This window comes from Podarcis cretensis, assembly GCF_951804945.1.
Source record: "Podarcis cretensis genome assembly, chromosome: 15".
Classification (NCBI taxonomy): Eukaryota; Metazoa; Chordata; class Lepidosauria; order Squamata; family Lacertidae; genus Podarcis; species Podarcis cretensis.
The window spans coordinates 4,674,633-4,698,158 of NC_137185.1; the positions used below are offsets into that span (position 1 = coordinate 4,674,633).

General features: G+C 48.6%; 1 protein-coding gene and 1 long non-coding RNA gene across 4 annotated transcripts in view; one reads left to right on the forward strand and one right to left on the reverse strand.

The window, feature by feature from the left end:
- The window catches only part of VMP1 (vacuole membrane protein 1), a 118,852-nt gene that overhangs the window by 34,329 nt on the left and 60,997 nt on the right, over positions 1-23,526 (forward strand). For all 3 annotated transcript variants that reach the window (XM_079955775.1, XM_079955777.1, XM_079955776.1), the window contains exons 6-7: positions 3,748-3,915; positions 14,128-14,259. In XM_079955775.1, the coding sequence (XP_079811901.1) occupies positions 3,748-3,915; positions 14,128-14,259 (300 nt within the window). The remainder of the gene's footprint in view (positions 1-3,747; positions 3,916-14,127; positions 14,260-23,526) is intronic.
- LOC307204494 lies at positions 9,345-9,972 on the reverse strand. Its single transcript, XR_013833713.1, has 2 exons — positions 9,847-9,972; positions 9,345-9,525 (listed from the first exon to the last, which is right to left on the reverse strand). It is a non-coding gene; the product is annotated as an uncharacterized lncRNA (long non-coding RNA).

The window sequence follows — 23,526 nt, forward strand, 5'->3', positions numbered from 1 at the left end:
ACCTGGATAATTGTTAAACTTCTTTGCTTCAGAGCACACGAGCCTCAAGGTTTGGTCACGTTAACACCGAGCCCATTGTCTGGGGGCTGCGTCTGAACCAAAAAGTATATTTATACTTTTTGAACCACTGGAATATCAAAGAGGAGACTGTCTGCTAGGTACCATGGAAATAGTCACGGCAGCCTAATTCCTCATTCCCTGTGCATATAACATGAACGTCATAAATTTGAGCTCACAGAGGAATCTCGTGCGCTTGGGCCAAACCATGATCCAGGGCCCAGTTGTCTTTGGAAGAGATCGATCCATAAGAGAGAAGGATACAGACCCCAGATTCCTTCCCTCTGAGCACTTCATACTTCAATTATCTTTATAAATGCCCTTTTTACATCTTACTTTTCATTCCCATTGCCGTGTGGTTTCTGTGGGTTCCCGAATGCCAGCCTTCCCCCAATCTCCCATTATAAAATTGTTTGTATTTCAGGCGAACAGCGCTCCTAAATAGGGCCAGTCTTCAGGTGCGTTGACGGATATTTACAGCAGCTCAGTGCATTGCGACCTTGTTTCCTCCCTCCTTGTTAGAAGGTTCAGAGGGAATGGCGGTGGGACAACGATGAGTTGTCAGAGAGAGAAGAGGGAGCAGACTGTGAGGAGGAAGTGTCGGAAGCTGAAGAGGGTTAGTGAGCAGGAAGAGGCTGTGGCAGAGGCAGAAGTGGAGAGTGGAGAGGAGGGGGCTGAGAGGGAGAGTGGAGGCAGGCTTCTGAAGAAGCCAGGGGGGTCTCCCCCTCCTGCTGTGACCAGCTAACCTGCCCTCTCGTCTCCCAGGACCAGAAGAGGTATGAAGAGGGCAGAGCAACGAGAGGCAAGAAGGCAAAGGAGCCTTAGGCTGCTGGGAAGGAATAGGGGGCAAAGAACCTTAGAGAGTGGTGGGAAGGCGGGGACCTTCAGTCCTCACAACTGCCTCACTGGGGCAAGAGCTACTGGGAAGAGTTGCTGTGTTCACTAGGCCTGCGCTGTTTCAGTTCTGTCAGGGAACTGCCATCAGCTCAGAGACGAGAGATGGAAGGGCAGTTGTGTTATAGGGAGCCTCCGAAAATCTTGCGAAGCAGTTCCTCTTCCGGTGAGGAGGAAAGCCCCACCTCTAGTGGACAAGAAGCGCAGGGGCAAGGGGATGCTAGGGAGAGCCTTAACACTGAGCCTGAGCAAGCCGGAGAGGCGGGAAGCACGCCTTTGCCAGTGCCCATTCTGCGCCGTAGTCTTCGGCGCAGGGAGTGGCGGAAAAGGCTGGGGGTGACGTGACTTTTATGCTGGGGGAGGTACAAAAACCGACCACTCCCAGATCCTGCTAGCGACTGAGACAGACATGAACTTACAACGCTCTTCACTGTAAATAGTTTGCACCAAGAATAAAGCCTGTAAAAGACAGGTCGGAGTCCTGCCTGGTTTCTCTCGAGCAACCACCACAGCCATCTGACAAGTTCCTTTGAATAAAGAGTTAACCCCGGTGACACCGGGTGGCCTGACTCCTGCTGCTAACACCCACCGACAGCCCATCCTCTCTGGAGCTGGGCACCCAGTTTGGATCAGAATCTTGAAGGCATCCTTGCCCACCCTCTACCAAGAGTCCATATGGCAAACAAAGTTTGAAACAGAGGGTCCTTTTAAGAACTCTTGGAGAAGGAGGATGTGGGAGCCTGTTCTCTGGAAGAGGAAGTCGTTAGTTGGAGCTGCGCTTCTTTGGCTTGAATATTTTCACTGGCGCTAATGGCGACAATCCGTTAGCAGTTCTGTTTGATGCGCTAATCAGTTCCACATACAGCCCTTTCTTTGGCGTTTGGTTTTGTCTGTGTTCTCCTGCGTGCGCGCCAACGAATAGATCCGGTGTGGAGGGGCCGTGGCTTGCCGGATATTGCCATGCTCTCAGCATCCCCTGCTGCTAGCATGGCCCAGGGGGGCTGGGGGCTGGGGCCCAGCCCCCCCACGCTCGAGAGCTGTGGAATTCCCTATCCACAGAGTCAGCCTTGGCCACCAACTTGGGTGGTTTTAGAAGAGGACTTGACAAATTCATGGAGGATATATGGCTGCCAGTGGCTACTAGCAATGATGGCGAGGCTCAGGGCTGGGAAGTTGGCTACTGTGAGAACAATATGCTGGGAAAGATGGGTCTCTGGCCTGATCCAGCATAGGCACATTCCTAGTGTATAGTTTTCATCGTATGCTGACAACACGCCCCCTTTACCCTGGCCTTTGGATACCTGAAATGTATTTTTTAGGTCTCACCCTTGGGGCTGTGTGGCCCTCAGTGGGTTACCCTTGAGGCAGTGTGGCCCCCAACACATTACTCTTGTGGCTATGTGGCCCTTGGTGAAAAAAAAGGCTTTCTCACCATTGGTCCCCTTAGCTTGGCACCGCCTACACCAGTCGTCTGACTTGCTGTAAGGCAAACTTCTTGTGCCCCTTCCTGGCTCAGAAACCTGGAGGTGTGAGTCACTCAGCTTCTTTATCTTCCGGCCCTTTCTCCATACAGAAGGCCTTGGCTTTGGCCATTTGCCAGGACCCCCTGCTGTCCATGAATCATTCTCAAGGGAGACTGGGGAGTTGCGGGTGGGGAGGAAACATCACTGTGAAAATTTGTTCTCCAGAGGTAATGACCGAATTGCACATTGATAACTGAGGGGCGGAGCTGCAAAGTCTGTCATTCTATGCTGTGGTCGGGATCCAGCAAATTCTGCCTTTGCATGTGGCTTTGGTTTCTTAGCTAGTTGCTCCCCACACCGCACCACTGCTCTTGAAACCGAAAATGGTCTTAGAAGCAGTCTCTGTGTGAGGAACTTTCCTTTGAAGGGTAAAAATTCCAGAGGAAATAGTGATAGGTATGTTTGAGCCCACAGCCCCCCCCCCCCCCGATTCATTCATAGACTCAAAGAATTGTAGAGTTGGAAGGGACTGTGGGGGTCATTTGGTCCAACCCCTTGCGATTCAGGAATCTTTTGCCCAATGTGGGGCTCAGACTCAAAACCCTGAGATTAAGGGTCTCATGTTCTACCGTCTGAGCTATTCAGACACATTGTTAGCTGGGTTGCAGCCGTTTCATGTGTACAAGCTGCCAGTCAGTGCAGACAGCACTGAGCTAGATGGACTAATGGCCTGACTTGGCATGGCAGCTTGCTGTGTCCTTCCCCCTATTCTTGCTACACTCCTGGTTAGCTTCTCCCAGCTGCTTCTCCTTGCAGAGGTGCTTTCCTTGCCTCTTTGATTAACTATAATGGGGGCTGACATGTGTCAACAAATGGGACTCTCTTCCTGGTCATAGAGCACCTGCGTCCAGAATTCTTGAGGGCCCGAAAGGTAAATACTGGAATATAAAATAAGCCAACAAATCTTGTACAGTCATACCTCGGATCCCAAATGCCTTGCAAGTCGAACGTTTTGGCTCCTGAACGCGCCAAACCCGGAAGTGAGTGTTCCGGTTTGCGAACATTCTTTTGGAACCAGAATGTGCGACGCGGGTTCCGTGGGTTCTGATTGGCTGCAGGACCTTCCTGCAACCAATCGGAAGCCGCGCCTTGGTTTCCGAATGCTTTCGTAGTCTTAACGGTCTTCCGGAACAGATTCCGTTTGATTTCCAGGGTACGACTATTAGAATCATAACCGTGTTTTGTTTTGGAAGCATCATCACATGCTGATTATTCACTGCAATCCTTGCATGTTTGCCGCCGCCACCAACCTGCTTCTCTTTCCTCTCTCCAGGGTCCACACATAGCATCGGTGACGCTTGCTGCTTACGAATGTAACTCTGTCAATTTCCCCGAACCGCCCTATCCTGACCAAATTATCTGCCCTGATGTAGAAGGGGTTGAAGGATCAATTTCTTTATGGACCATCATCTCGAAAGTCAGGCTGGAGGCCTGCATGTGGGTAAGAAACTGATCAAGCCTAGCAATATATGTTTTCCAAAATTAAGTAGGTTAGAGAGCAGCCTTGTAAATAAAGCTCAAAACAGATACTAATCACAAGTTTTTAGCAGCTCACCCAAGCCAAAAGTAGGCAGGACTCCCCCTTTCTCTCTTTCAGCCACCCTGTCTCTCTCTTTCTCTCTCTCTCTCTCTCTCTCTCCTTGCTTGCAGTGATTCCTCCCCTTCTTGCCTGCAATGATCACACCCCCTCTAGAAATTTTGATTTTATATGCAAGTGTGTGCAGATTAAGATGTTTAAAAAATCAATTAAGGTCTCCTTTGTATCAGCGCACCGATGTCCTTCTAACTTGCCTTATTTGCATTTTCAATGTGTATTCCTTGTTGTTTTATTCTTCTTTATATAGATAATCCACTTGCATTGCAAATAACAGCTTTGACAGTTCCCTGCCCCAATGTGCTTGCTTGCAGTTTTAAAATAGGCACAGGGAAAGAAAAGAAAATGGGAAATAGTGAAATTATTTCACCTACGTCTAGCATTGACTTAGTGACAATAAAGCAGCCTTCCCCAGGCAGGTACTCTCCAGAGGCAGACGGCCTCTCAGCTCCCCTCAGCCCCAGGCAGGATGGCCAGTGGTCAGGTTTATGAGGGGAGCTGAGAAGGCTGCAGTAAGATATAGATGAGCGTGTGTTCATAGGTGTGTGCAGCATGACAATGAACAGGAATTAGATGGGAGGGTGAGTGTGTGACACGATGTTTGAAACAGGAGTCTCGGGCAGAACCAAGAGCCCACGCACGTTGCTAATTCAATTTCCTTTATGAATCACTTTCTACGTTGCGTCTTGAAGGAATCTAACAACAGAAACATCAGCTGGAAAAACACATGTAGAACAACTTACTATGTAAAACCAGTTAAAAGGATTCCCCCCCCCCATATATATTTATACAGTTTCAAATCCATTGGCAGATAAATAACTGGACATCAGGCCTGTAATGTTGGTTGGTGGTGTTTTTGGTCTTGAAAAACCAAAAAGAAAGAAAGAAAGAGAATAATCCAGCGCAGATACAGACTGGGGTTAAAACCTCCACTTGTTGAGAACAGGAGGTCTTCATAGGTCTTCATTAGAGACGGGGACCTGTTTCGGTACATGATGGGAGGTCGGTCCACGGGGCGAATGCTGCCACACTCAAGGCCCAGTTCATCACACGGAACAGATCTCCTAATGAGAGACAACGTACACAGGAGGCCCTTTCCCGCAGACCACAGTGATCCCGTTGGGTAGATAAGGGGTGAGCCAGTTGTCTCGCAGCAGCAGGAAGAGCCACAGACACATTAAGCCAGAGATTGGGCACTGCTTAACTGATGGGGAGCCACTGCCAAGATGGGTGTGATGCTCGTAACAGCTGACATGCTTTGTGGCGCCCCCTGCCTTGCCTGCATCCTCTTCCAAGGCCACCTGGCTAAAGGATGCTCCCGAGAAAAAGCGGCTGCAGGGTATCCTGGCAGTTGCTGCTGCTGCCGACGACGACACAGGGTGTCATGCGACTTTTTGTCTTCCCCTGGAGGGGAGGCTTGCTGTTAGCTGATTTCACAACATGTTTTCCCCTCCCCTTGCCCTCGCTTGTGTGAGTGTGCAGGCGCTGCCTCTTGATTTCCTGTAAACTAAACGATGCTGGCAGCTGTATCTCTGTATGGGCATCTCAAAATGCCACCCCCTTTGTCCCAATTGGAAGGAGGACCAGAGCAGAGGCCAGCGGGCACGTGCTCACAGAGTGCAGCGGCTTCTGTTTCTTTCCGATCGCTAAGTCAGACTGTACCTGCTCTTCTCATAACATATCGCTGGTTAACGCTTCCACGTGTTTTTATAACAAGGATGCGGGGGAATTGGGGAAGGTCTAAACTCTCACTGTCACCCAACACTGCCCACCCGTCCCCCATCTCCCATCTCCCACTGTTAAGAACCCCTTCCTTAAAAACAGTCAGTCCCCCCAATCCTGCCTGAATAAAACAGTTTTCACCTACCAAAGGAAAGGCAACAAGGAGGGAGGGGGTCTAGCCTCTCAGGAAGGAAGTTCCAAAACCTGGGAGCCACCACCAAGAAGGCCATGCCCTGCATCCCTGCCAAATGTGACTTTGAGGGTGGCAGGGCTGAGAGAAGGGCCTCCCCTCAAGATCTCAGAGCCTGGGCAGGTTCATATTGGAGAATACGGTGCTTCAGATAGATAGCCTGGGCCGAAGCCCTATAAAGCCCTGTGAATCATGCCCGGAAAGAGACCAGTAGCCAGTGAGCTGTTGTAAGAAGGGTGTTATATGCTCCTTATAACCAGCCCTGGTCAACAGTGAATAGACCAGCACAGCTGAGGCGCAACCCCAAAGGAGACTTGGGATTGTGATGAGGAAGGTGCCCTGCTTCAAGTTGTGGGTTTGGGGGGAAGAGAGTTAGGAAGAGTCCCTTGTGTGGGTTGAGGGGCACTCCTTGATGAGAGGAAGGCACGCTGGGGTGGAAGACTGCAATCCCAATTGCAGTCGGGAACCGTGCATCCGTGTGATTGATGGGTGACCATTCGTTCTGGTGTTTTTATGCTGTTCTGTCAGCGAATGGTCTGCTTCTTTTGTCGCAGAGGTGAGGGAGTGATGCCTGACAGGCATTTGGTGATGGAGATGGGATACATTGGAGTGGCTGAGGGGATAATACATGTGCGTTTGTGTATTTGTGGATGTGTGGGAGGTGTGGGAGTAGAGTGGGTTGGGTGATATTGGATGAGTAGAAAGCGCATGATTTATGTACATGTAAGACAGAATTTTGGTGTGATGCATATGTGTTAGTGGGACGAAGGTTGTCTATTGCGTGTCAGGCTCTGCCTTGGGAAGAGGGAAGGAGCTCTTGACTCTAGAGCTGTTTTCAAAATATGCTCCTGCATGTTTGATTTTGTGTGGTGGGAGGATTTTATTGTTTTGTATTTTATTTTACTTTTTTCCTAGTTTTTCAGTTTCACTGTATTTATTTTGTAAATCACTTATTATTATTATTATTATTTATTTATTGCATTTGTATCCCTCCTTTTCCTCCAAGGAGCTCAAAGTGGTGTATATATTTCTCCCCCTCATTTAATCCCCCCTGTGAGGTAGGTTAGGCCGAGAGGCAGTGACTGGCCACCCAGCCAGAGCTTCATGGCTGAGTGAGGACTGGAACCCTGGTCTCCTGGGCCAGGACCACTTAGAGAATGTCCTAGTATTAAGCAGTATAAAGGTAAAGGTAAAGGTACCCCTGCCCGTACGGGCCAGTCTTGACAGACTCTGGGGTTGTGCGCCCATCTCACTTAAGAGGCCAGGGGCCAGCGCTGTCCGGAGACACTTCCGGGTCACGTGGCCAGCGTGACATCGCTGCTCTGGCGAGCCAGAGCCGCACACGGAAACGCCGTTTACCTTCCCGCTGGTAAGCGGTCCCTATTTATCTACTTGCACCCGGAGGTGCTTTCGAACTGCTAGGTTGGCAGGCGCTGGGACCGAGCAGCGGGAGCGCACCCCGCCGCAGGGATTCAAACCGCCGACCTTTCGATCGGCAAGTCCTAGGCGCTGAGGCTTTAACCCACAGCGCCACCTGCGTCCCTATTAAGCAGTATAGAAACAGATAAAAGAATAAAATAAAGAAACAAGCAATAATGAAAATTAAAGCGATCATGCCCCCACCCTGGAAAAAACCAAACCCATCCTCTTTTCTTCCATTGAGAAACACAAATCAAGGCTCCAATCCTAGCCCCGCTTTCCTTGGGAGTAACTCCCATTGAATTCTCAGTAGAGACTGTTAGGATTGCACCGTAAAGCTGGTGCTATTTTGCTTTTGTGAAATTCCTGGGATTCATTTTTAAAGGTGCGCATGCACAGAAATATTTGCTCACATGCCCAGAGCGGAAGGAGATAGCAGAGGGCAGAAGAAGAGTGATGGGGACACACAGAAACATCCCTGAGATGCATCCCATCAGTCTCTGCCCACTGGCATGGCCTTCAAGGGACAGAACAGCATTGAGCACCCATGTCTAGAAAAAATAAATTAAGGGAAGGTGTAGAAGCCATTGTGCCAGACCTGCACAGTCTGGCCTTTATTATCCGTTTGCGATATACTGTACAACCCCTTTCTGGAAGCACTCTATGCATGAGTTTCTTAGAAAGTTTCTCATGAAACGGTTGGGATTGAGGCCAGGTCTAAAAATGTAGCGGAAGTAAGTAAAAAAAAAATCCGCTTGCAAGCGGAATATTAGCACATTATATTCCCCCATAGAGCTGAAGGAGGAAGTGGGAAAGAGTGTCACTCTTCCCACTTCCTCCGTCGTCTTTTTGAAGGAGAAGAAGGGAAATCACTTTCGCCACCTTGTGGTGACGACGGCAGTGAGTGAAGGACTCGTGGTTCCTGGACACCCAGTTGGCAACCCCTCGATTAGGGTTACAGGGTTGCAGTTTTAACAAATGGTTTGATCTTACAGATCTTTTTGTCTACCGCCTTGGAGGCACTGAAACCCAAAAGACAAGTTAGCAATCTTTTAACTAGAATAATAAAAAATAATTGACATTGGAGAGGCATAACACTATGCACCCCTCAGTCCTTCCACCTCATTCTGCTGCTTTTTGCAGAAACAGATGTAATTTCCAAGTAAACTGGCTTTTGGTCTGGATGTTTGGGGTATGAGGGGAAAGCTGGCATGGGGAATAGATATACAAGGGCAGCCATTCCCGTGGATCATGGAGGAGGCGACCCACTGCACCTCTGCATGAGTCCATGCTCTTGGCATGCCGCGTCCCAATCAGCCTCTGGGAGCAAGCAATTTGCTCCTGTGTTTCTTCCACGGGGAGTGACTGGACTGCACAGATTGCAGAGATGCCACAGAGATGCCTATCCTCCAGGGGCCAGAGTGGTTACTTGTACAGGTGGGTTCAGGGGGTGGGGGGTCTCACTCTTAAAAGTAGGGTGAAAGAAGGGTCTTCAGTTTAAGGTGGGGAGGGAGTGCTTAAGCTCTCAGAAGTTTGGGAAGTGCTGAAATAGGGGGATCTGTTCTATGGGCTCATATGATCGCTGTGCTCATCTGAGTTGTTTTGCAACTCTCGGCATGTGACCCAGCTAATTCAGGGAAAGTTCACTTCCAGTACGTGCAAGGCAATCTCCCCCCCCCCCTTCGGTTAGCAACACAAAGCCCAAACAAAGTGGCATGCTTTCTTTCTTTCTTTTTTCAGTGGAGCAACATGGTTTTTATTTTTTGCCGTTTGCATCATCACCCCGAGAGAATTTAAAAAACTTTTTTTCCCAAACGGATTGTTTGGATGGGGAGGGAGTGGAAATAGCTGCCACTTGTTTTCAGGCTCACGCTTTGAATCGGCAGCAGCGAACTGGAAGATTACAGCATTGTCCACAGCGAACCCGTTTAACGGCTCCTTTTGTTCTCCCCAAAGGGCGGAATGAAAAGTTATTCTTCCCACTCGGGAACAGCTCTTTCCTCTCTCTGTGGGCACACTTCCCCGGGGTGTGGGGATGCGATAAATAGGAAGGTGTGAGAGGGGGGTTGTGGGGCACAGGGCTGCAGATTTTGATAGTAGCCTTCTGTAATTTGCATTGTCCAGATCTGTAGTTAGAGAGAGGAGTTAAATAGAGGAAGCCGTTAGGATGGTGTTTATAATTTGCTTTGCACAGTTAAAGCTGCATGCCTGTCTGTGCTCAGTTGGAGTTTTCACTAGGGCTCACCCCACCCTGGCAGCTGAGTATTATTCCATCTGCATTGGTTACTGATTTACAAACACTGGAAGCTGCCTCTATGTCTGTTCTAGGATTGGGGAACCTCAGGCCCTCCAGACCTCTCTCTTTGGGCCTCAGAACTTTCCCCAAGCCACAAGCTTCACTGGTTCTGCTTGGACCCCCCCCCCCCCGTGGTTTCCCCCTCCCTTACCTTTGCTTCTGGTCCACCCATTCGTGGCATGTGGCCCTCAGAAGGTTGAGCAGAAGGAAATGTGGCCCTCGGGCTGGAAAAAGGTTCCTCTCCCCTGATCTAGTGAAGAGTATGTGCATGCCTAGGCTAGTATTGTTTACTCTGACTGGCAGAGGATGGCGGTTTTTATTTTGGCGCAACAGGTCCAAACTACCATCATATAGGCACCTCTGAAGATACTGTTGCCCCATTGAGAAGAACGTTGCCCAATTTGGCACAGTGGATCCAACCTGCGCCATTTTAGATGTCTCTCAAGATACTGTCCCCAAACTTGGCACAAGGTTTCCTGAGGCGGAGGCAGCAGTCTTTGTCTACATTTGGACGCCGGGCGCCATTTTGAATCAGTGGTAGACCGAATTAACCCTAATTAAACATTAGCTGCCCCCTCATAAAAACTGATTTGGGACCAGGTCATGTCAGAGCCCTGGGTTTTGTGCAGCCCCAAAACTCGCAATTAGACTGTCCATTCAAACATCACAAATTTGGGGTGTTTCTTTGAATTTCCAGGCATTCCTAGGCACTCCATGCTAGCTTATTTTATATAAATATTTATATACTGCTATACTATATATATATATATACTGGAGTAGTTTACTGCAGTTATCTGGACGGAATAACCCCCCTTTGTAAAAGTGGTGGGTAATTTTGTGTGTGTGTGTGTGTGTGTGTGTGTATGTGCTTTCTCTTTTGTCACCTCCCTGGTGTGGCTGGCTGGCTTTGAGTCATTTGCAGCCAGCTTCCTCTAAGGTGGGGAGCTGGGGGCTTTCTGTGGTTCATCTGCTCCCTGCCTGTGGGTTGTGTGGCTGAACCTAAGAAGGTCTCCTTGAACAAATAGTGTTGCGTTTGGAGGCAGGTGGTGTTTTGCCCCTCCCTTGATCTCTTAATTCGTGTAGATTGCGGGTATGCGATCTGCACTTCCCATAAGCATTTCTTGTGCAGCATTTTATTTAGAAATTCATTTAGGGCTGGTTCACACATTGTCCAGTTATCGGAGAGTCATGTCAACATCTCTCACTTCCTCATTCAAAGGATGATGGTGATGTTTGGCCTAAGGTCCAAATCCGACCCTCCGGAACTTTCTATCTGGCCCTTGAAATTCTCTTCAGCCACCTGGCCCAGCCCCACTTTGCAACCTGAGTTCTTTTTTGGCTGACTAGACTGTGCCTTTGAACTCTGAAAACACCTCATGCTGGTCTGGATAGAGCATAAAAAGAGATCTGTAAGAAACTAACCAACTGAAATCCACATTCATTGCTCTGGATTCATTTCTCATTGCATACCCTCCAACACTTTGAGGCCAGTATCCGGGACACCATCTTCCTGGATGCCATCTTCTCATTTTTTTATTGTGAGAGAATGGCGGCCATTTTGGTTACCATGATCTCGTGCAATTTCATGCTGTGGTTTCCTCCCCACAAAAGCAGGGGGGTGCTGTGCCAAAATGGGCACCATTTTCTAGCAGTAAAAAATGGGGTGTCCCAGTTTTTCAGGACACTTGTGGCGTATGTCATTTCCCTTTTGCTTCGGGCTCCACCCACTTTTAGCATGTGGCCCTTGTAAGATTGCCCTGAATAGAAGGTGGTCCTCTGGTTGTAACAACTTTCCCGTTTCTGATATTCATCCCATATATATCTGGGAATGAATACACACACACACACACACACACGTATGAATGAATCAAGGATTATATGGTTCAAGAGTGTACATGAGACCACATTGCTTGCTACGTATATATTCAGATGAGAGTCCCTCACCCCCCAAAAAAACCATTGCAGGATCATCAGCTAGTAGGCAATCGAGAACCATTGTCCTCGGCATGTATAGTGTCCAAAATCAACCCCAAAACCCTGTCCTGCATGCCTAAGAGACAGATTGGAATATCGGACGGCTCACAAAACCTGCTCCCCTCCCCTCTGTCCGCAATGCAAATGATCTGCATCTGGATAATAATGGGAAAATTAAAATAAAAGAAACCACGAGAGCCATGTGAGTGGGTGGGTGGTGTTTTGCTTTGTGTGTGTTTTCCTTCCTTAACAGGACACAGGCCTTAGACTTAACCGCTAAGGTTTTAAAAAGTAGAATTCTTTTTTTGAAAAAGTTTTTCTTTCAAACCAACCTGATGATATTTTGCTAAGGGTACACAAAGCAGCTGCAACTCACTCTGTGTCCCCACTACCACTGCCACCACCAGCAGCAGCAGCAGCTGCCTGTGGGAGGGGAACAAAGGAGGCCAAACAACTATAGAGTTTTGCTTGAAAAGGAGCCCTATAAAAGCGTTTGTCACTCAGCGGCGGCTCCGAGCAGAGACATCTGCCTCTGTGGCCGAGGTGGACCCCTCCTCCCGCCAGCTGTCCAATTCTTCTCCTCCCTACCTTCCCTGCCTTTCTGAGCCACTGCTTGAATCGGATCCAAGCTTCCTCTTCCGTTAACCTTTGATTAGCCAGATGGCCCGTGCGGGGCTCTTACGTGCGTGGAAACCCACCTCTCCCCCCCACACACACACAAACACACACAAAAAGAGAGAGGTGTGCTTTTTAACCGCCAGGGTGAAGCAGTCTGTTTGCTGTTGGTGCTTTTGTCCTGAGAAAACAAATTACCTGCTTCTCCTTTGTGGCAGAACTTCTAAAAAAGTCGGCCGTGGTTATTTCCTGTTAATGGCTGTGAGGACATAAAAGGTGGGGGGATGTAAAGTCTTGAGGGATTCTCCAGTTCATTGGATGGTGTGCTTCTGGCCCTCCATTCGTTGCTGGACTACAACTCCCATCAGCCCCTGCCAGCTTACCCCAATGGTCAGAATGATGGGAGTTGTAGTTATAGAATCATGGAATTGTAGAGTTGAGAGGTACCCTCAACTGGCCTCCTATCCCTGCAACCTCTGGGGATGAGAACTTGGGGAAGCTGCCTGGGAGATGCAAAAGGCACCCACTATTGTTCGCAAGAGCACGACGTCAGCCTCTTCCAGCTCGCAGGGCACGCAGTTGGCCCACACGTCCCACTCGGGCTTCCAGTAAAATAGGAGGAGGACGACTCCACAGGACAGGACAGGACAGGACACACCCAGCGATGCACAGGGCCCTTCGGCACCCTTTAGTCTTGTAGCCAAATATATCCTGGGGGGGGGGGGAGATAGTTGTATATCCGTATCAATGTCTGCATCATCAGAACTGCAGGTGGAGGAAATGGACAGAGAGAAGTGTTTCTCCCTCTCGCATAATCAGTGCCAGATTTACGTATAAGCTAAACAAGGTACAGCTCAGGGCCCCACTCTCTTGGGGGGTCCCAAAATATGTACAGGGGAAAAACCACTGGATGTACATTTCCAAAAGAGAAGATAAAAACCTAATAAAATAAAACCTACATGCAAAGCCCCCCCCCCAAAAAAACCCTAGCCTCCCATCCACACATCCCACTAAATGGAGTACTTGTCATGTGTGCTTTTGTGCATGGAGAAAGTAGACCGAGATACGTTTTCTTCCCTCTGTCATAACACTAGAACTCACGGGTCTCCAGTGAAGCTGAATGTTGGACCAGGAAAGGAAAGTCCACCACCCAGGGCATAATTAACCTATGGAACTCACTCCCACAGGAGACAGTGATGGCCACAAACTTTCACGGGTTTAAAAGACAACTGGATGAATTCACGGAGGATGAGACTCTCGGTGGTTACTAACTGTGGTGGCGCTTGTTCTGCCTCCATGGTCAGGAACAGTAATGTTCCTGAAGACCAACTGCTGGAAAACTGCTCTTGTGCTCAGCTGCTGCTTGCAGGTTTGCCACAGTCACCTGGGTGGCCAATGTGGGAACAGGATGCTGGACTAGTTGAACCTAGTCCATCAGGCTTGTCTTATTCTTATATTCTTTTGTGTGTGTTCTATTTGATGGTGGAATGGAGAATGTGCAATGGCACCATTGTTTTGGGACTTTGGGACAGAAGCCTAGGGTACCACTCAGCAGAATGTGCAAGCCCTCCCCCTTAAGACAAGTGTTGTTGTTGTTAATATCCTGCCCTTCTAAAGAGGGTCCCCCATAAATCCATTAAGACCAGAGTCTAAAATGACTTAACTGCACCACTGAGGATGTGCTGAAATAGGAAGATACAGGCTTGGGTTCCCCATGAAATCTGCTGGATGGCATTGTACAAATTGTGCCACCTTCCAGCACAATTTGCTTGAGTGGAGCGAAATGCTCATCCCTTTGTTGCTGTTGTTTTCTCCCCTTCCTCCATCCCCCCCCCCCATCCAGGGTGCCGGCACAGCCATTGGGGAGCTGCCTCCGTACTTCATGGCCAGAGCGGCCCGTCTCTCTGGAGAGGAGCCTGACGATGAGGAGTATCAAGAATTTGAGGAGATGCTGGAACATGCTCAGACCGCACAGGTAGGGTCAGGGGCGGAGAGAAAGACAACCCAGGTTGCGTCTAAAGGTAAACCTACCTAATTCACATGCTCCAAAAACGGTAACAGGAACCAAAGCGCAGCCACCTTTTGAAATTTGCCCTTCTCTGACCTTTTCAGGGAAGTGACGTTTGCAAGAATGCATATACTGGGGTAAAGGGTGCATTTAAAAGGCATATGTCAGTAAAAATAACATACAAAACTGCATTGGGTTGGGGAAAATTGCTTTGCAAAAAGTTCCATATTGGGCAAAATCGCAGGCAAATGTGTCTGTTAGGATAAACTTGTACTAAAGTGCTGGTGCTGGGCACATTTTTATTATCACCAACTGATGTGGAAAACTTAATATTGGAAAAATGAGAAACTGCCAAAACGGGCAGGTACACACACAGGGAAAGGCACCCAAGAGCATTATTTTGCCACAGGCAAAGTGTTGCAACTGTCTTAAGTCCTACTCACAGTAGACCCACTGAAGTCATCGCTAACTAAAGCTGGATGCAGGTAGGTAGCCGCGTTGGTCTGACGCAGTCAAAATAAAAATAAAAATAAACTGTCCAGTAGCGCCTTATAGATCAACTAAGTTTGTTCTGGTATAAGCTTTCATGTGCATGCACACTTATGGATGCTGGATGCTGACTGTTGACTTCTTTGCATACGGTGAGAAGAAGCATGGGACACGCATTCAAGTATACAGTCTAGAAATGGCTGTCTTTAGGGAAGTTACTGTGGAACAAAGAGGTAGGCCAAGGCTACTTCCAGGGGTTGTTGGACTCCCATTAGCCACAGCCAGTCAGGGGATGATGGGATCAGGAGTCCAGTGACATCTAGAAAGCCGCAGGTTTTCCCCATCCCTGAACTTAGCGCCAGCATTTCCTGCCTCTTGCATGCAAGAGGTGGAAGAAAGCCTCTGTTCAGAAGCCACATCCCATCCTGAGAGAGGGAAACGCTGCTCCTTAGATCAGTGGTAAGGAACCAGATGCTGCTAGGCTCCAGTTCTCAGCAGCCCCAGCACGGCCAGCAGTCAGGGATTATGGGAGTTGTAGTTCAGCAACACCCAATCCCTGAGATAGAGGAATGGAGGAAGAGTCAAAGAATTGTAGAGTTGGAAGAGGAGTTGTTGGCATTGATTTAGCAGGGTGAGTTGAGATGTGAGGACTGGAGTGAGGAGAGAGAGAGAGAATGGTAGTTCAATTTGCTTGTCTGGGTTGCTAGTGTAGAAATGTATTCACAAGGTAACTTTGGAACAGACCAGGCCAATGTGCTTTTTAGGCCCGAATCACTGAAAAATGGTTACTCTCTCCTCTCCCACCTCCAATTTTTACAATGGTGTGTTAGTGGAATCAAAATGTGGCACAATGGGGCAGGAGGAAGAGCCTAGGAAGATTCGTGCTGGCTGAAGGCTGGCCAACACAGGTTGGAAGGCCCCACCAGACCTTCAGGGTTCCTTTGCCCCTCCTTAGCTCTAAACCCTGTCCATCCTCAGGAAGTTCATGTTCTGCATCTCAATCCCTGATCTCAATCCCTCGCATGTCCATTTAAAACAATCAGGTGCCTGGTGATGTGAAAAGGTCCTTATCTCCTTGATAGTCAGGGAGAGCCGCTGCCATTCAGAGTAGACAACACAGGGCTGGGCGGACAAATAGTCCAATGTGATATGAGGTCAGCCTGTTTTCCATGTCCCTGTGACTTCATAGCAGAAGCAGTTGCTGGACTCCCCTCATTCCGGACTGATGCTGGATGAGATCAGCCTTGAGTCTAATCCACTTAGGGCAACAGTGAGCTTCCTTCCTTTGCACACAGTATCACAAGACATCGTAAGAACAGCAGAAGGGCGCCTGCTGGATCAGGCCAAAGGCTTGGATCTAGCCCATCATCCTGTTCTCACAGTGGCCAACCAGATGCCCCCATGAGAAGCCAGTAGGCAGGATCCGAGCGCAGCAGCTCTCCTCTCCCTGCTTGGCATTCAGAGACATGCTGCCTCTAACAATGGAGGGAAGATCACAGCCATCATGGCTGGTAGCCATAGATAGCCTTGTCCTACAGGAATTTGTCTTTTAAGGCCATCCAGATTATTTGTACCCAACTAAGTTTTACCCAGTGGGATGCGGGTGGCGCTGTGGGTTAAACCACAGAGCCTAGGACTTGCTGACCAGAAGGTCGGCAGTTCAAATCCCCGCGACAGGGTGAGCTCCCATTGCTCGGTCCCTGCTCCTGCCAACCTAGCAGTTCAAAAGCACAAATTGCAAGTAGATAAATAGGTACCGCTCCGGCGGGAAGGTAAACGGCGTTTCCGTGCGCTGCTCTGGTTCTCCAGAAGCGGCTTAGTCATGCTGGCCACATGACCCAGAAGCTGTACGCCGGCTCCCTCGGCCAATAAAGCGAGATGAGCGCCACAACCCCAGAGTCGGCCACAACTGGACCTAATGGTCAGGGGTCCCTTTACCTTTACCTTAAGTTTTACCCAGAGTCAACCCTTTGAAATGGACAGATCTGAGTTAGCCATGTCCATCTCTGAGTAAGACTAATGTTGGATACAAACCATGCATTTACTTATTTATTGAAAAGGATTATTCCTTTGCCGCCTCTGGGCAACACTGCACCTACCTGGCTGCCTCGAGGGGGCTTGGGAACGAAAATGATCTTGGCACCCGCCTTGCGCCTGACGGGTCTGTTAGGCAACCAGCCCACATGCCTTAAATCACCCATTCACTGAACAAGCTTTTGCTTATCTGCTCTGTTTTTTTACGCATACAAAAAGCTCGCAGCTCTGTCCTCGAGGCTGCAAAACGTAGCGTGAGAAGCCACCCCAGAGTGACCGAGTAGCTTTTGGGCTTGCCAGTTACGCACGCAGCCGTTCCAGCTCTTCCTCCTGTTCCATTTGCTGCCCTCCCATCCCGTAAAATTAAAAAATATTTGGCAGTTGCCTTGTGCTACTATCAGTGGCCTGCTGTTTTGTTTACTCTCCCCAGCCCCTTTTTCCCTCTCTCTCTCTCTCTCGAAATAACAAACTTAAGAGAGGGATTATGGCAACATAAACCTCAGAGAGCTTAAGGCAGGGCTGGGTGCTTAGGAATTATGGAGTGTCAGTTGTTACTAGGACCCAGGGCTGAGTTTTTCTTTTCTTTTTTTCCCCTTTTCTTCCTTTGACTCCTCTGAACCTTTTGCTGGTTGTGGTTTGTCTGGCCCATCACATGATTTCTCAGCAAATTCCCCCTCCCCTCCATTTCCAGTAAACTGTTTGAGCAGGGATGAGTCAGGGTGAAACCAGTTTCCCTGTAACCACAGGACTTGTTTAAAGAATTTGTCAACGTGGACTCCAGAGGGCTGGGGTGGGTGGGGGTGTATCTCTTTCATTTTATTTTTCGTGCTTAGGTTTGACACTCTTGGGGTTAATGTTGCGTCACGAGTCTCCCAGCCCGGGACGGGCGACTTCCTGTCCAGGGGAGAACGAGATGAACTGAGCCTTTGCAAGGAGTTAAAAACGATGAATTTGGGAGCTCAGTAGGACCATCATGGAGGCCCTCCCTTCTAAGCTCTCGAAGCATTTCTTAGAGCTCTTGTGGGAACTGGCTTCCCTCCTCCATCTTTCTGCGGGGAGTTCCTCTTCTCCTCTTTGTTTCCTGCGACAGAAAGTACAAAGTGCGCTTACCTCGCCCTTGCACCTTCGCTTTTGAGAACTTGGAAGGGTGCAGTAGGTGAACGGGCACAAAGGTATTTTATAATTGCCTATCAGCAGGTGTAGCTGAAGCAGACTTAGCTTTCTGGCTACCTTGTTTATGAATTTCCTTTTTTTAAACAATCATTCCATTCATTAGATCTTAGCAGTGTCAATAGCAAACCACTGACACAGTTTATGATTTGCTCATTCATTGCATTCATGTCCAGCCTTTTCCTCCAGGGAGCTCAGGGCCGGTGTGTCCATGGTTCTCTCCTTCCTCATTTCGCCTCCCACAACAACCCTGGGAGGTAGGTGAGGCTGGGAGGCCATGATTGGCCCACAGTCACCCAATGAAGGGTTTTGCAGCTGGGTTGGGATTCGAACCCTGGTTATCCCAGCCTGACCCTCCAGCCACTACACCACACTAGCTTATAACCATGAGGTTCATTGGGAGACCACAGACCAATCACCATCCTTCTCAGCCTAACCTACCTCGCAGGGATGTTGTGGGGATAAAATGGAAAGGGAGAGAACCACGTATGCTGTTCTGAGCACTTTGGAGGACAAGGTGGGGTTTAAATAACAAATGAATGAATAATAGTGGGGAAAGGAAAGCTAGGTTAACGCTTTCCCTTTTCCAACACACTTTCTGACGTCCCTAGAAGGCACTCGCTTCCTCTGAGACTGGGACCAAGGAGCTAGTTAGAATAGTCTTTTGCATATACTCAGTGAGATTTTTCTTTCTTTCTTTCAAACTTCTGTTTTCTTTGCAGAGTTAAAGTTCCCATCCAGCGCTGCTTCGCAAACCGCCTTGGAAACTCCCTTTTGTTTCCAAAGTGGTTTATTGTGTAGCTTTGCGTGTGTATATCAGTGTGCTGTTCAACAAAATACACATTCAGAGCTCACGAAACTAGTAACATGCTTTTTTAAATCTTGGCTCGAGAACTTCCTTGTCTCTACTTCCCCCCCCCCCCCAAAAAAAAAAATGCTGGCCATTTCTCTTGCTCTACGTAATTCCTCCCCATAGCCAAGCTTCTGTTTATTAGCTAGCATACGAGTCTGCTCCAGTTGGCTTCTGAATTCTGTCCTCTCCCTCTTTCTTAAAAGGATCCTCCGGTTGCCAGACAAGGATGACTGTCGCTGCGACTTCATTATCGCCCAGCAAATGGGCATGCTTAAAAATAGTTCATGAGCTGGTTTCACAAAAGAGGGAATTTGGGAAGACGATGGGAGGCTACCATGTTTGAGACAGAGGAAATATTGATATTTTTTCCCCTTCTGTTCCTCCCCACCCTGAAACGCAGGGGTTTGGATCCAACTCCAAAAGCCAACCCTTGTCTGCCTCTTGGATATTTCCCATCAGCCCTCTTTCCCACCCTCCTCCTCAAATCAGCTTCCTTCCTTTATTAATTGTTCTTTTGCATCTGGCCTGCATTTCCTCAATGGGAGGCCACCGCGAGATCTGTCTGTGTGTTGTACATTCCAGGACCTTGAGGCATTCGTTTTGCTAAGGCACACAGGAGTGGATCTGTCTTAACCCTTTTCGCCCTTTGGGCCAAAGCTCTGCACGAGACAAGCAGGCCTAGCTCTTGCTCAGCACCCCAGATTCAAAGCCCACTTGCCCCTTTAGACACGTTCAGTCTTATCGGGGTGGCGTCTCATGCGCCTGCTTTTCATGTATCAAGTACCAACAACTCGAGGAGTTTTTGGTGTCTACTCCAGGGGTCAGCAAACTTTATCAGCAGGGGGCCGGTCCACTGTCCCTCAGACCTTGTGGGGGGCCGGACTATATATTTGGGGGGGGGGGGAGAAATGAACGAATTCCTATTCCCCACAAATAATCCAGAGATGCATTTTAAATAAAAGCACACATTCTACTCATGTAAAAACACCAGGCAGCCCCACAAATAACCCAGAGATGCATTTTAAATAAAAGGATACATTCTACTCAAGTAAAAACACACTGATTCCCGGACCGTCCGTAGGCCAGATTTAGAAGGCGATTGGGCCGGATCTGACCCCCGGGCCTTAGTGTGCCTACCCATGGTCTACTCCCAGTCTCCAAAACACCTTGCTGTTGGCATTCTGAGCACCACCATCACCTTCCAGAAACGATGCAAAACGATTTTTATTTCTTCAGGAGCACAGGGGCTAAGCATATATAATGTTGCTTTTGCTAGGGAAGCGTTTTGGCTTGCTGGTTCCCCCACCCCCTACATATTTGCCTCCTCCACCCCCTCACTGGTTAACTTATCGCACTTCACTTTGAACCCACCTTGAGCTACTTGCTCTGTGAATCACTAGTATTGGAAAGTTGGCGTAAATCACATATTAAAGTCAATGTTTTAATAATCAACTCCTTCCCTCAAACTGAAGGATAGGATGTTGCGGGAGGTGACCTCCTGTGGGGCAGGGGAGGGGGGCTTGATGACTCTGGGGAGCAGGAAGGTCAGTCCAGTGGCAGAATATGATGAATACAAGGCAGGGAGGAAAGAAGGTCCTGATTGAAATGGCTGGACCGTTGGCCACATTCACACCATACATTTAAAGCACTGTGATGCCACTTTAAACAGTCGTGGTTTCTCCCTAAAAAATCCCGGGAGCCGTAGTTTACAAAGGTTGCTGACAGGAGACAAGGCCCAGAGCCTTCTTGGTAGTGACACCTGCCCTGTGGAACACCCTCCCATCAAATGTCAGGGAGATAAGTAACTATGCAACCTTAGAAGACATCTGAAGGCAGCCGTGTATTGGGAAGTTTTTAATGTTTTATGATGTTTTTGTATATGTTAGCAGACACCCAGAGTGGCTGGGGAAAACCAGTCAAGTGGGCAGGGAATAATAATAATAATAATAATAATAATAATAGCAGCTTTAAATGTATATTGCAGAGGGGGCCTAAGTCAGAACAGGCCTGAAGTTGGAGAGTTATAGCCATGTGCTCAAGGTCTTAGGGAGTGGAGAGGGAGAGAGAGAGAGAGAAATGCAGATGGCAATTAAAAGTTAAGAAAACCCATCATGTGCTCAGCAAGGATTTTCCACGTCATTCTTTTTTTATAAATATATATTAAAAAAACCAGCCTAACAAAGGTAACCTAACGCCAGCTGGCCGTTTTATCTTTCCTTTCTCTCGCTCAAGACTGGTCAACAGGTGTGCGAGAGTTAACTGAACACGACCAGCTCAGGAACACTCCGTTCTTTTGCAGATTAGCCAAAGGAGTCTAGGAAGGGAAGGGGGGAAGGGGGGGGGTTACACACTCATTACTCAGCAGTTCTGCCGACAGCCGTCTCGCCTGTTAACTCGTCACTTGCCTGTTTAAACTTGGGAGAGCCGGGTGGGTTGGGTGGGTGGGGGAAACAGCTGCTAGTGTCTAAATGCGACTCATCCCCCCAAAAATAATAAATCAAGGTCACAGCCTCGCACCTCCTAAAATGGCCCTTTCAAAACGGAAAAAAGGAGGGAAGATGTGAGTGGTGGGTGTTTCAAGAGCAAAATGAGAACTAGTTTAGGGTAGTGGCAACAGAGAATTTTGAGTAGTTGAGCCATGAAGTCCATGCATGGAATCTCATGCTTCCCACTACCCCGGCCACTGCCCATGCCAACACTCAGTAAGGCAAGGCGGCTAATGGTGGTCCGATAAGTTTAGGGAAAGAGGAAGCTGCCTTAGATCTAGACTCAGATCAACAAGTCCACCTCACTCAGTATTTTTTAAACCTGTGTTTCTCAAACTTTTAAAACCAATGCCCTTTTTTAGCTAACATGGAAATCGCATTTATCCCTTCAAACCCTGATTATTCGAATTTTCAAACGGATTGAAATTTCGTGACCTTGAATTATATTGCACATATTTTTTGGAAACACTCAACCCCAGCTGCACCCCTGTTGAGAAACGCTGATTGGCCACAGCTCTCCAGGTTTGTAGACAGTGGTTATCTCCCAGCCCTGCCTGGAGAAGCCAGGGATTGAACCTGGGTCTGCAAAGCAAGCTTCCTATCATAGCAGAGGTCTGTTTTAAATATTCACATCTAATGGGACCTTTGTTGCCACATTGCACCAGATCCCACCAGCTGCCTGTTACCTGGTGGCGATGCCTGTGTACTGACTGGGCGATGTGTTATATGCTGTGGCAAGGATCTTAAAGAACCAGGTGGCTCACTCCTTCCACCCAGGGTGGCCTGAAGTTTGTAGTTTGCAACCAGCAGCCTCTATTTGATACTGGGCCAGTAGAGCTCCCAAGAGCAATTCTTAGCAAGGAGGTGGTGGGATAGCCTGCTATCTAATTTCCAGGAACGAGAGTGGGTGTCTGTCCATATGTGCCAGTCCTTGGGCATAGCCAAAGTCACTCTTTGGTTGCACATGCTGGTTTTAAGCAGGGAGGGCGCACAGGACCTGAACCAGGGGGTGGCGGAGAGCTGGAAAATGTGGGGTGGGATAGTCACGCCCACAGATGCAGCCCCGATAAAAAGGCTGGGTCCAGAAAACCCTTTTCCTCTCTCCTTTGCCCCACACTTCCTTTCATTGTCTTTCAGTTCGGTCTGCATGATTCGTCATTTTTGTCAATCAAACCCTTTTTTTGACTCGCCTCGAGTGCCAGGTCTTGTGGCCCTGGGCGGGACGGGGCACCAAGCAGGCATCAGCTGAAGGGGGAGTGGGCCTTGCTTGTTGGTTCCATCGTTTTTTGAGGAGTTGAAGGGAAGCTCCTTTTTGACTCTGGCCATCACTGCTGCAATTGTTGCAATAGGAACATAGGAATCTGCCTAACTAATCCAGGGTCAGACTGTTCACCCCTTTAGCTCAGTATTTGCCCGCACAGGCTGGCAGCTGCTCTCCTGGGTTTCATGCAGGGCTCTCTCCTTACTTGGCGATGCTGGGGATTGAACCCGGGACCTTCTGCACTCAAAGCAGGTGCTCTGCCATTGAGCCACAGCCCTTCCCCATCAGACACCCCCATCAGCTGCCTTTTTCTCCATCTCTAGTGCTTCCCTGGAAAGGCCCCCCGCCAATGCATAGTTGAAATGATATTTTCACCGTCTTGCTTTCTTTCATATTCCCTACTCCTATTCTTGAATCTGTTTTGGTGGAACCGTTTCCAAAATAAAAAGATCCAATGAAGGAGGAATCGTGCTTGGAAAATTTAAACAGACTTTTATTACACCGCTTTATTCATACGTTGGGAATTGACATTTCTGTTTGAAACACTGTAACCCATTCATTATAATCCTCGTTGCCAGTTTATACAATGGGGGCACAATGACACACATAGCAGGGGATGGGAGCTGAGAACTATATTGGGTTGTTTCCCTGCCCTTAAAGGAAAGGGAACGAGATTGCAATCCTCTGTTAGCCTTACTTGGGAGTAAGCCTCACTGAAATCAGAGGGGGGTTACTTCTGGAGAAGGCGTGTATATGACACAGCACACATACATGTGAAACAGCTGTAACCCAGCGTGTCCAGATAGCTCAGTCGGTAAAGCATTAGACCCTTAATCTCAAGGTCGTGAGTTCGAGCCCTGCGTGGGGCAAAAGATTCCTGCATCTTAAATTCTATGATTCGAGACAATGCCCAACTGCATTTCTCGCCATGTGGATGGAGA